This window comes from Heterodontus francisci, chromosome 12 (assembly GCF_036365525.1).
Source record: "Heterodontus francisci isolate sHetFra1 chromosome 12, sHetFra1.hap1, whole genome shotgun sequence".
NCBI lineage: Eukaryota > Metazoa > Chordata > Chondrichthyes > Heterodontiformes > Heterodontidae > Heterodontus > Heterodontus francisci.
In genome coordinates this window covers 111,946,517-111,960,478 of record NC_090382.1, presented here as the reverse complement: position 1 = coordinate 111,960,478, position 13,962 = coordinate 111,946,517, and the positions used below count along the sequence as shown (strand labels likewise).

At 40.7% G+C, this 13,962-nt stretch overlaps 1 protein-coding gene across 4 annotated transcripts in view; it reads right to left on the bottom strand.

Moving 5' to 3' along the window:
- Positions 1-630: 630 nt before the first annotated feature.
- LOC137376077 (protocadherin-10-like) overlaps positions 631-13,962 on the bottom strand; it is a 70,059-nt gene continuing 56,727 nt past the window's right edge. For 3 of the 4 annotated variants that reach the window (XM_068044095.1, XM_068044096.1, XM_068044094.1), the window contains exon 2: positions 631-1,658. In XM_068044095.1, coding sequence (XP_067900196.1) covers positions 1,509-1,658 — 150 coding nt within the window. In that variant the 3' untranslated portion in view covers positions 631-1,508. Of the gene's footprint in view, positions 1,659-10,715; positions 13,407-13,962 lie in introns of those variants that run through there. The other variant, XM_068044093.1, reaches the window with a different exon arrangement.

The following is a 13,962-nucleotide window of genomic DNA, read 5'->3' as shown; positions in this document are numbered from 1 at the left end:
GAAAAAGGGTTAAAAAATATGATGTTATTAATCCTGTGCTTTTTATTGCTTCCCGACACAACTCATCTTTTTGCATTATTACTGTTATGATCATTTTAGTATCTCGTATGAGAAATCATGAGAAGTTTTGTGACAGGCGTGGAGTGCCAATAATAAATTGAGCTGAAATTATTTCAATCTCAATTCAAGAAACCGACAGATAGAGTCGACTGTCTTCCCATGTAATTGGTTTCCAAAACAGATCCATGAAGGTGAAATGGCCGTTTTATAATTTATAGTGCGCTGCATTATGCTTCCAGCAAACAACTACATATATTTAGATTAAAGTTTATTCATTTCATTTGTACATATCGTTCAACTTTTATTAAAAGGATGTAGGTCGTACTTCACAATTTGGTAGCAGGTTTTTAAATGCACTTAAATGGCGATAAATTTGGTCTTTTACAATTACCACAATTAAATGCATGGCCTCAACGAAACTGATCCTGCATTTTCATGTATGTTGACAAATGGAAATTAAAATGAATGTCATTTGATGTCTAGTTGCTAGCAGCGGCTTGAATGAAGCCCAAGAGAATACAAGAAGGCAGATTTCTCTGAACGAGAACTGTTTATTTATTAGGTAAAGTAGATTCACGAACATCGAGATGTACTGTTCAGAACATTGACAGTGCTACTTGCCCCTGTGAAAGGCTCCTTACACATAGACTATGATATTGAGTAAAGTAACATGGAAAGCTTAACGGACACAACAACAACCAATTAAAAGGTTGAAAGGTGGCGAAGAAACAAATTTCAATGCGCAAACAAGTCAATAGCAGCCTTTGAAGTCTCTAATACAGTGTCAAAATAGTCCACTGTTGCACTTCGCTACATCTGTAAATCTCTTCCAAAAGGTTGCCTGTAACTGTTTCCATTTCCTAGTTGTATGGGCAATATGTTTTGCCTGTTATATGAGACCATGATTCATCCATCGTCTTCATTTAGCTCTGTTCCGTTCAGCCAGAACTAGTTCTCTGCCTAGTAATGAGGATGAAGAATCTACTGGAAATTTGGGTTATATTCCAATAAGATACGAATCTTCTATCGGGAAACTACAAAAACTAAGAGTTATTCTGGAATTGCAATAATTCTGTCAAGAAGTGTCACATATGCGATAAGACTTGTAACATCTGAATATGAGACATATCAGGTCCATTAGACAGGCAAGACTCTTTCTATGCAACATTCCAGAGCGTCGTGGAGAACATTATGTACCTGTGGAACCAAAGCATGATAAATGTCCGTGATTCATCTCTACATGTAGATCAGGATTATTCTGACTCACACCGCCGTGGCTCATTTGGGAACATGCATTTGGACTGTACACAGTTGATGCATCTAGATACACAACATTATTCAGTTAAGTTGGGCAGAGAAAGCAGTGCAAATAGAATTTTTTGTCAACCTGCTCATTGTATTAATAGAAAAATCATTACTTAGTTTCGTTAATTAGCCATTCAGAACTCCTATAAGGCGTGAGAATGTATTTCTACGAGCCTTCTGGGGTCAGGTTCCACTTCGTTTTTACCCGAAGTGAGCAACCCAATCCCATATTGTCCTGAAGAGCATCTTTCAATGGAGGATTGCTCCAAATCCCGATGTCGGTTCCCATATGTCTGAAAATAGAAAAGAAAAAGCAAGTTTTAAAGACTAAATTGTTCATACGCACCTATACAAGTAACATCACTGTGCGGACAACAAGGGGTCTTTCACACATATTAACACATATTTACATTAGCATGGGAAACATCGCACTGACGCATATTTAATAATTTCATGCAAATCATCTATTAGCTTCCAAAATATACCTCAAATTGACCTGGGAATACGAATTATCTTGCACTGGAAATACGGATTTTCTTGCACTTCTACTTAACAATATTTTATTTACCTGCATTTTTTTTAGTCGTTGGAAACCTGTTTCACAGGTAGATGAGAACCATTCAGCACCGCAGCTGTTCACATTTCTGGATGGAACTGTAAATTTTTATGTTAATGTTCAATCTGATTTGACTCTATTACCGTCTGTGGTTCACTCCGCTTGTGTATTCATATGGAGGATAACATCCTGGTATCAATTCCATATCGTATTTATTGTATTCAGGTTAGTGCCCCCCACATACGTTTCACGCACGCATATAAGATTAGACACTGATGTAAGGCAATAGCAGAGCTCATTCCAGATAAGCAGTGTGCATATTATATATGATATTTATGCTCATTGATGGAGAAAGTTTTGAATGTATCATTACAGTATAGCTTCCCATTCTCACATTCTCTTTTAAAAAGACTCTGCTTACAGGTTCTTACTGGTGGGGTAAAATGCCTTTCTCGCTCCATGATAACTAATGACTTACTTAATACAGCCATAGAATCATTTACGGCACAGAAGGAGGCCATTCTGTCCATCGAGGCTCACTGTCGAGCAAGCCAATCATTTTCATTTCCCCACTCTAAACTCATAGTCCCGTAAGTTTATTTTCCTCAAATGCCCTCCCAATTTCCTTTTGAAATCATTCATTGTCTATGTTTTCTCTATGCAACCTCCTAGGGAGTGAGTTCCTGGTCATTACCAGTTGCTGTGTAAAAATGTTTTTTCTTGACACCGCTCTTGCATCTCTCTCCCAAAACCTTAAATCAGTGTCCCCTACTCCCTGTACGATCAACTATTGGTTAAAGCATTTCTTTGTCAACACTATCTCAACCTGTCATAATCTTGTACAGCTCTATCAAAACGCTCCTCAATCTCCGTTGCTCCAAGGAGAACAGCCCCAGCATCGCCAACCTAACATTATAGCGACTATCCCTCATCCCTGGAACCCTTCTGGTAAATCTCCTCAGCACCGTCTCAAGGACACTCACATCCTTCCTAATGTGTGGTGACCAGAACTGGACTTAATACTCTAGTTGTGGCCTAACCAGAGCTTTATAAATATTCAGCATAACTTCTCTGTTTTTGTACTCATATCTCTATTTGTGAATTCCAAGACCCCATGTACTTTGCTAACTGTTCTCTCAGTATGTCCTGACACCTGATACCAGGTCCCTCTGTTGCTGAACACTCCTTAGAATTGTACCATTTAGTTTATATCAAGGCAACATTTGACTGAGTATGGCATCAAGGAGGCCTAGCAAAACTGAAGTCAATGGGAATCAGGGGGAAAACTCTCCGCTGGTTGCAGTCATACCTAGCGCAAAGGAAGTTGGCTGTGGTTGTTGGAGGTCAATCATCTGAACTCCAGGACATTACTCCAGGAGTTCCTCAGGGCAGTGTCCTAGGCCCAACCATCTTCAGCTGCTTCTTCAATGACCTTCCTTCAATCAGAAGGTCAGAAGTGGGGATGCTCGCTGATGATTGCACAATGTTCAGCACCATTCACAACTCCTCAGATACTGAAGCAGTCTGTGTCTTAATGCAGCAAGACTTGGACAATATCCAGGCTTGGGCTAATAAGTGGCAAGTAACATTCGCATCACACAAGTGTCAGGCAATGACCATCTCCAACAAGAGAGAATCTAACCATCTCCCCTTGACATTCAATGGCATTACCATCGCTGAATCCCCCACTATCAACATACTGGGGGCTACCATTGACCAGAAACTGAACTGGAGTAGCCATATAAATACTGTGGCTACAAGAGCAGGTCAGAGGCTAAGAATCCTGCGGCAAGTAACTCACTTCCTGACTACCCAAAGCCTGTCCACCATCTACAAGGCACAAATCAGGAATGTGATGGAATACTCACCACTTGTCTGGATGGGTGCAGCTCCAACAACACTCAAGAAACTCGACACCATCCAGGACAACGCAGCCTGCTTGATTGGCACCCATCCACAAACATTCACTCCCTCCACCACCGACACACAGTGGCAGCAGTGTGTGTCATCTACAAGATGCACTGCTGCAATGCACCAAGGTTCGTTAGACAACACCTTCCAAACCCGTGACCTCTATCAACTAGAAGGACAAGGGCAGCAAATGCATGGGAACACCACCACCTGCAAGTTCCCTTCCAAGTCACACACCATCCTGACTTGGAACTATATCTCCATTCCTGCACTGTCGCTGGGTCAAAATCCTGGAACTCCCTTCCTAACAGCACTGTGAGTGTACCTACCCCATATGGAATGCAGCGGTTCAAGAAGGCAGCTCACCACCACCTTCTCAAGGGAAATTAGGGATGGGCACTAAATGCTGGCCTGGCCAGCGACAGCCACATCCTATGAATGAATAAAAATAGAATTGCCTCACCTTATCCCTTCTGCCAAAATGTAACACCTCACATGTCTCTGTATTAACTTCATCTGTTATTTGTCTGCTCATTCTACGAGCCTATCTATGTCATGTTGCAGTCAATTTCATTAGCTCTTCTCCGTCTGCCACACCTCTAATTTTGGTATTATTGGCAATTTTACTCTGTTTTCGAATACCGAGTTATAGTACATATATAGTGATCCTAGCACTGAACCTTGGGGAACAGCACTGTCCACCATCCCCCAGTATGAAAAACGACCATTTACCCCGACTCACTTTTTTTCTCCTTACGTTAATTTGTTTATCCACGCTGGCACTCCTATTCCATTAGCCTCCATTTTGTTAACCAATGTCTTATGTGGTACTTGAAATCCATATAGGCAACATCCATTGCTTTCCCTTCACCAACCTTCTCTACCCCTTCAATAAAAATCAATTAGATTAGTAAAGCACGATATCCCTTTTACAAATCCATGCTGGCCCTCCTTAATCAACTCAATCCTCTCCAAGTGCCTGCTGATTCTTTCCCCTGATTATTGTTTCTAAAACCATAATCACCACAGATGTTAAACTGACTGGCCTGTAGTTACTAGGAATGTCCTTGCACCCTTTCTTAAATAAGGATGTCACATTTGCCAATCTCCAATCCTCTGAAACTTTTCCAGTAACTAGGGAAGATTAGAAGGTTGTGGCAAGCTCTTCTGCTATCTCCATGCACACTTCCTTTCGCAACCTGGTATGCAAGCCATCCGGATTAGGCGAGCTATCCACTCTAAGCATAGCCAACCTATCCTTTCACACTGTTTATCAATTTTCACCTCATCCAGTACCTCTACCATCTCCATTTCTACCCATACTTTGTCAGCCTCCTCATCCTTATCAAACACAGTAACAAAGTACTCATTAAGTATTCTAGCCTTGCTCTTTGCCTCTAAGTATATATCACCGTCTTTGTTCCTAATAGGTCCCCACCCAACCTCTTACTACCCATTTACTATTTAGATGCTGCAAGAAGATTTTTGGGTGTCCTTTTTTGTTGACTGTCATTCTGTTCTCATAATCTCTCTTTGCCAATCGTATTTCCTCTTCACTTCCACTCTCAACTTATTGTATTTAGCCTGCTTCTCGCTTGAAGAATTCACCTGACATGCATCATACACCTTTTTTTAAATGCTTCATCATATTTTCTGTCTCCCTCGGCATCAAAGGAGTCCTGACTTTGGGTCCCCTACCTATCACCATTGTTAGAATGTATCTAGCCTGTACCTGAAATTTCTCCCCCTTAATTATCACCCATTGTTCAGTTACAGTTTTCCTGTCAATCATTGACTCCATTTTACCCTGGCCAGATCCCCTGTCCTCCCCATTGAAGTTAGCCCGCTTACAAATTAGAAGTTCTTGCTTTGGTTATTCCTTGCTCTTCTCCATTACTGTTCTAAAGCTTATGACACGATGATCACTCTTATCCAAATCTTACCCCACTGACACTTTGTCCATTTTGTCCACCTCATTCCAAGCACTAGTTCTCGCAATGCCTCTTTCCTAGTTGGTCTGAGGACATGCCAGTCAAGGAAGTTCTCCTGAACATATTTCAGAACAATCTTCCTCCTCCTTTACTCTAACATTGTCACAATAGATATTTGGGTAATTACAGTTCCCCAGTATCATCACTCTATAGTTCGTATACATCTCTGTGACTTCTCTGAGATTTGCTTCTCTATCTCTCCCTCACTATTTGGAGGCCTGCAGAATACCCCAGTAATCATCCCCTTTTTGCTTCTCAACTCTAACCAAATGCATTCTCTCTTTGTCCACTCAATTATATCCTCCCTTTCCCATCAGACAATGTCTTCCCTAATCAGTACTGCCGCCCAACCTCAATTGTTTCCTTGCTTATCTTTTCTAAACACTTTGCATCCTTAAATATTAAGCACCCAGTCCTCACCATTTTAAACAACTTATCCATTATTGCCACTACATCATATTCCCATTTGGCCATTGGTGCTTTTAGCTTACCAACTTTATTCACCACACTTTGTGCGTTTACATACATGCATTCTAAGCTTGTTTTTGTTTTCCTCGAAATCCGTTTCATTCTCCTATCGAATATGGTGCTGCTTCTTTCGCAAGTACGATCCAATTTTCTCACTCCTTTATGCACCTTATTTGTACTTCTACTTCTGGTGTCCATCTCCCAACCTAATTGATAAAATTAGGACTATCCAATTGGTCTCCGTGTCCAAATAGTTTAATCAATTTCTATGAAAAAATTCTAAACCTACCTCCTACATCTAGCAAAATATAAACCATACATGACCATTGCTGACATGATACATCCTGATTGGCAGCCTTTTCGGGCACAGCTGTAGATTTTAAGAACGTTTGACCTGCAGAGCGTGTCGCAAAATTATTGTTCATGGTGCAGAAAAACTAAGAAAATCTCTTTTGAGGGGTAGCAGGAAGCTGCGCCCTTTGCACAGCATCACCAACACAACCCCATCCCCGCCCCCAAACCGCTGCATGACCTATTGCAAGCCCAGTAAATGTACTGATTATCAAAACTCGCAGATGCAAAAGCTCTCTCGGCCAGCCGGGTGTCTGACAGGCGAACGGCCACTATCACTGACAGCAAGGATTTGTTATAGTCAGTAGCCCAGTGGATTAGCACGATGGTTCAATAAGTAATGGCGTAAAACGTAGATGTGACGATGGCTTGGCGACCGAAATAATTTGGGGAAATCCTTACATAACTGCGCTGTGGAAGCACCTTCACTACACTGACTGCAACCGTTCAAGGAGACGGTTCAGCATTATCTTCTCAAGTAGGAATGGGCACCAAATGCTGGGGTTGCTAGCGACGCTTATATCCCGAGAATGAATAAAAGGTACATGGAACATTTATTCTAATATCTTCTGGGATCACCGTCCTAATTCAACTTGTTCACTTTTTTGTTTCAAATATCGTTTCTTTGTGCATCAGACGCTCTGCGAATTTTGATCATGTTGCCCTCTTTAAGGGGAAGAGTCGACATGAAACTTAATATGATTCGGCTTGCCTAGTTCTCCAATTCACCGCCTTACTAAAATAGGGTCCTTTATTGTTATAGATCGAATGATGGTTTCGTAGCTAAATAAGATGCCAAATTTGGTTCTGAGCCCGAAACAATAGGAATATGCTCAATGCAATGGTGATTTCATGCTGAGTCAGCACACCTTAGTTAGACAATCGAGGCAAAACATATGCTAATACCTGTGCACCAAAAGGGAACCATTATTGCTAAACGCTTTGATAACTTTTTTTTATAGGCAGTGCCTGACACTTATCCATATTTAAGTAAATCTGCTACATCTCAAGCTGGGTGATTAATTTGCCCAAGATCCCCTCAGTAGTCTTTATTAATCTCTTTCCTTCGGTAAGCTTTACATTCTCAGCAACTGTAACAATACTTCCATTTATATCGTTTCATCTGCTATGCGTTAAATTCTAATGCAGTGTCATAGTTGCTGGAAAAACAGATGTTTCAAGAACTTCATTGATTTATGTTTTCCAAGCAGAGATTTTTTTCGCCATTTGCCAACATTATCTATTGCAACACCAATTATTAATCCATCTAGATGGTGCACAGGTTATACCATGAAATATAATCTTCTCTAACAGTTTTACACAATGAATTCTATCACAGTGGCTTGTCTTTTTGATTTCTGTTGTGAGATAGTGGAGAGAGATTCGTTTTACACCTGTCTGCAGTATAGCTGATCTGGGACTGCCTAATATACTGGGACCAAAATGGAAGCATTATTCTTTTCTGCAGCATCACTATCCCTTAACTTGATGAGAGAACTAATTCAACCAAAACTGTACAATTCAGATAAAGAGTACAGTTTTTATCAGGACATTAACTGCAACCTCTAACAGTGACTAGGTTCTAATAGAATGTTGCAAAGCTCAGTTGGTTAGAGTCGTTAAAGTCTACAGTTATATTAAGGGTTATAATACACTGGCTAGAGGGCAATTCCAGTGATATATGAAATAGTCGCTGGATTGAAAAGAATGCACATGCATTAGGATGGGTATAAAGAGGGTGTTTTACACTACAATGTTACCATGGCGGAATAGCTGCAGTTAGGAAGTGAGATTCGACAAGTGCAGCTCTCTTGTGTTAAAGTTGGGTAGATTGCGGCGAAGGTGACATAATCTAGGTCTTAAAGATTACCAGGATCAAGACGAAGTAGAGTTTCTATTGGGTGACAGATCGTAACAACAGCGCATAAATTTAGAACCACGGCAGAAACAATTTAAAGGCGGTTAGAAACTATTTAAGGGGAAGACGGTGGCATGGTGGGTAATATCAATGAATTAGTAATCCAGAGGCCCAGGCTAATGCCCTTGGGACATGTATTCAAATCCCTCCACAGAAGCTGGTGGAATTTAAATTCACTGAATTAATACATTCAATAAACTACAACAAATCTGGAATAAAAGCAAAATACTGCGGATGCTGGAAATCTGAAATAAAAACAAGAAATGCTGGAACCACTCAGCAGGTCTGGCAACATCTGTGGAAAGAGAAGCAGACCCGAAACGTTAGCTCTGCTTCTCTTTCCACAGATGCTGCCAGACCTGCTGAGTGGTTCCAGCATTTCTTGTTTTTACAACAAATCTGGAATTGAAAGCTAGTCTCAGTTTCATGGCACAATTACTATAATCGATTGTTGTTGGTTCACTAATGTCCTTTAGGGAAGGAAATCTGCTGTCCTTGCATGGTCTGGCCTGCATGTGACTCCAGACTCACAGCAATGTGATTGACTCTTAACTGCCCTATGCAATAGTATAGCAAGTCATTCAGTTGTCAAGGGCAATGAGGAGTGGACAACAAATGCGTGCCTTGCCAGTGATGCCCACATCCCATGATGGAATAAAAAAAATAAACAGCATTGTTAGCATGTTGAATTCTCTGCAACAACTGGCTGTTGAAGTAGTCTTCACACTATTTTGAAAGAATATTACATGGCTCCTTGCAAACCTAGAGTATTCATCAAGGGTAGAGAGGGCAATCATGAGAATGGGGTTATGTTACTAGACGTATGTGGAGCAGATCTAGCACAGTTTTGTTAAGTCAAATGTCCTATTTCTATGCGGTAATATTCTATGATACTCTGATTTAATTCTAGATTAGAGAAACTTAAGCTCAGCAGCCAAGCAAAGAACTTTGGAGAATATATCTGAGGTGCATAAAATATTAAATGTCATACATGGAATAAACTCAGAACGTTACACGAGAATAATTTAGACTAGTAGGACAATGACAAACATGGAAATTAGTGCATCATAAATTTAGAACAGAGATTACAACTTTATCTTGCCTAAATAATAATAAATGGAATAGTCTGCCTGTCAACGACTTTAAAGTAGTATATTTAGGGAAGTTAAAAATATAGTTGAATACTGGTTGTGGATCTAGAGCACTATTGGGATGACCATAATGGGCTGATTAACTTTTTCATACTAACTTTTCATTACTAGCTTGCACTTTATGTTGTGTCGCAGCTCTCATTTCCTATTGTGGAATTAATTATATTTGTACAGATTAATTTGACCATCGCCTTTGTTAGTATAATTTCTGCACAAGCCTTTGCAATGATTAAAGCAAAGTTTATCGATAAGAGCAAAAAAAGCAAATGCTGGAAATCCTAAATAAAAGCAAAAAATCCTGCAAAAACTTCGCAGGTCTGGAGCATATTTGGAGAGAGAAACAGAGTCAAACTAACTAGAGGCGACATGAGCAAAACAACACTACACAGTGAATTGTTATGATCTGGCTTGCACTGCCTGCTAGAATGTTGGAAGCAGATTTAATAGTAACTTTCAAAAGGGAAATGGATAAAGACTTGAAGGGGAAAAGTTGCAGGTTTATAGGTAAGGAGTAGGGGAATGGGAATATGTCTTTCAAAGAGCTGGTATAATGGGCCGAATGGCATCCTACTGCGCCATAGTATTCTATAATTCTATGAAATTGCAGAGAACATGATGAATTATGTAAGTATTTGACAGCAAGCGGAAATTTCAGCTTCAGCTGTGGCGAGCATTTTCATTGTATCGTTTTCATTACATGAGCTCTAGAAGGCTAGCATTATTCTAATTTAAATGATGAAATGACTAATAATGAAATTTTATTCACTGATGGCAAAAGAGTACGTAGATAAATATGGGTCTGTAGTTCTCTTGCAGCTCAAAATATTTTGGAATTTAAGAATTTTCCTAATTCAGCTATGCAATCTGGCAATATAATTGTTTTGACTGTCACGGCTTAGTTGAAGATAATCTGATGTTTCTCAATGAGATCACTAATACTGCCAGGTTTAGACATTAGTATAAATACGATAATGAATTCTGAAGCGGTTGAAAGCACGACTCACCTCAGGCGACTCTATCATAGCCTTAAATGCAGAATTCAATGTTTTTCCATTTTCTTGCGGGACGCACGACCCCGTCTTGATGTTAATCATCGGTGCAGCAGGGCCATATAATTTGAGAAACATTAAATCATTCATGGCTGTATCTGGACACACTTCGTACTGAACCGTTTGAGGGAGCGTGTCGCTTTCGTGTACCCCTGTAAAATGTGGTTGTGACTGAAGATTCACACAAGCCTTATGAATTCCATGTCGCGAATCCTTCTGCATTAACATGGGCCAAGAACAACAGCAATCATTCATTCCATGTCTGCCTTTTTGGATCTTAATTGCGAGGATTATAATAACCGTTAAAAAAATTAATGAAATGGCAGAAAAAGATATAATCAAATAACGTCTTAGATCAGACATCCACGGTTCTGAATTCCCCGACATGCCGATATTAGATGCATTTTCAGTATTGCTCTCCAACACTGCCAAGTTGATGCTGACTGTTGATGAAAGGGGTGGCTTTCCGCTGTCCCTGACCAAAATTACGAGTTTCTGCTTGGGTGAATCTTTGAATCCAAAACGCCGGATGGTCCAGATTTCTCCCGTCTCCGGAGATACAGTAAACAGGCTTTCATCTGTGGGCTGCAGAAATTGATAGAAAAGGTGCGCATTCTGCCCAGAATCTGCATCCGTGGCCGTGACTTTAGCAACTAAGTAACCAGGATCAGCAGATCTGGGAATTGTCTCCGCTGCTTCAGAACCTCTATTTGTCAACGGTGATAGGATCACAGGAGCATTGTCATTCTGATCTACGATGATCACATTCACTGTTACATTGTCGCTGAGCCGAGGGGATCCAGCATCCTTGACTAGCACAGAAAGCTGAAACGTTTTCAGTTCTTCGTGATCGAACGAGCGGTGAGCAAATATCACACCGTTGGCCGAACTGACTGAGGCGAAAGTGGACGCAGGCAAGCCACGTACCAGCCTATCAAAAATGGAATAAGACAGACTGGCATTCTCACGAAAATCTGGATCAAAGGCTGACACGGACCCAATGGAAGCGCCGATACGGTTATTCTCTGTCACATACATAGTAAACGAAGGCTGCGTAAAGCGTGGCGGGTTGTCATTTACATCTGAGACTTGAATGTGGATAGTTTTGTGATTATTTAGCGGAGGGGAACCTCCATCCCTGCATGTGATTGTAATGTTGTACTCAGGCACTTTTTCACGGTCTATATGACTAGCAAGTGCTACTGTGTAATAGTCATTGAAAGCGTTAACAAGATTAAAGGGAATATTTTCCGCGATATAACAGTGAACATTTCCCCTTTCTTCAGAATCCCGATCTATTACCTTTAAAATAGCGACTGGAGTTTTTAAAGGTGAATCCTCTGAGATCGGACTGGAATTAGAAGTCACAGTTATTTCAGGAGCGTTATCATTAACATCCACTACCTTTATTAGGACGGTACAGTATACTGGCACAGCATGAGGACCTCTGTCGGTAGCTTGCACCGAAATTTCATAGTCCTTTGCCTCTTCAAAATCCACAATACCATCGACACTGATTTCTCCATTTTGGGAATTTACTCTAAAGAGACGCCGTAATCTATCTGCGGTTCCATCGCTGAGAGAATAGGCGACCTCACCGTTTAGGCCTTCATCTATATCAATGGCTTTTATTTTCGCTATCAGAGAACCGTTCGGTACGTTTTCTGCAGTAGTGATCTCATATACATTCTGTTCGCAAACAGGAGCGTTATCGTTTACATCAGATACATTGATTATAATTTGGGTTGTTCCGGATTTCTCAGGGCTCCCTCCATCAATTGCAGTCAGCGTTAACTGATGTGTTGACTGCTGCTCTCGGTCGAGAGGCCTTTCAAGTACTAATTCTGGGATGACAGTTTGCTTATTACCTGTTTTTAGTTCTAAAATAAAGTGTTCATTTTCGCTCAGTTGGTAGGTCCTGACACCGTTTGTTCCAGCGTCCGGATCATGCGCGCTCTGGAGTTGGAAGCGCGCTCCGGCCGATACATATTCGAAGATTTCTAAGTGTAACTCGTTATTCTGGAAGACGGGTGGATTGTCATTTATGTCGAGAATCTCAACTTCCAGACGATACAGCTTTAATGGATTTTCCATCACAGCCTCCAACATCAGTACACACGTGAGGCTTTGTTCACAAAGCTGTTCCCTGTCGATTGTCTCTTTTATGAACAGTTTTCCAGTGTTGAAATTGACGTCTAGATATTGCCTTTTATACTCCGATATAACCCGAAACCGGCGCTCTGAAAGCTGGCTTGCATCTAATTCCAGGTCCTTAGCAATGTTTCCAACAACAGCACGAAGCTCTAATTCTTCAGGAATTGAGTATCGGATGCTCCCACAAACTGAACCCGAGATATATACCAGTATTAAAAAAAGGAGGTGCCATTGTGACACAGGGTATTTTAGCGTGTAGGCCATTTATGGATGAACGTACAGTAAATCTAGCTGCCGGCTTCTCCGAGGAATTGTTCAGCGTTTGCTATGTTTAGACCATATTTGCTCATTTTTCTGATTTTCCTGATGACGATTTATGTTTTGCGTGTGCCGCCGAGATGGTTTCCATTGGCAAAATCACCGAGAATATTTGTATAAATAACTTGTAATTTCGCGGACCCTCTCTTAGAGATGAATGGAGACCGTAGATAGATGAGTCCTGTTCGTTTCTTCGATACTGCGCAGTGTTTGGCGGAGGGGGAGTGGTGCTGGATCTCCAGCCACATTTCTTCACCTGATTGGTAGACAGCGACACAAAGAGACTCGGCCAATAATAACAGCAAATACTCTTAAAGCAACAGTGCCTCTATTGAACACCAGAAGAATTGCTTTGTGCATTTAACATTGTGCAACTTTAATTGAAAAAGTTCTGTTCTATTTCCTAATTTACTATCGCTGCTACGTTGCTTCTGGCTCATATGCCTTGCCATGAATTTGATTGGGACCTTTTCCATCTTGTTAAAAAAAATCATAGTACATATGCTTCATCTATTTGCTGGTACGTCAGCGATAAAGAAAATGTAATTTATTCTGTACAGAAAGCTGTTGAATTACATTTCTTGCTAACAAACCACCAGTGCACCAGCTGTACCTGTGACAAAAAATAATGCCAAGTATTTCCCAGAACTATCAATACAGTTTCGGGGATTTGTTTGGAATAATCAGGAGAATTATTGTTCACTAATGACATGCATTTTCACCTTGCTTT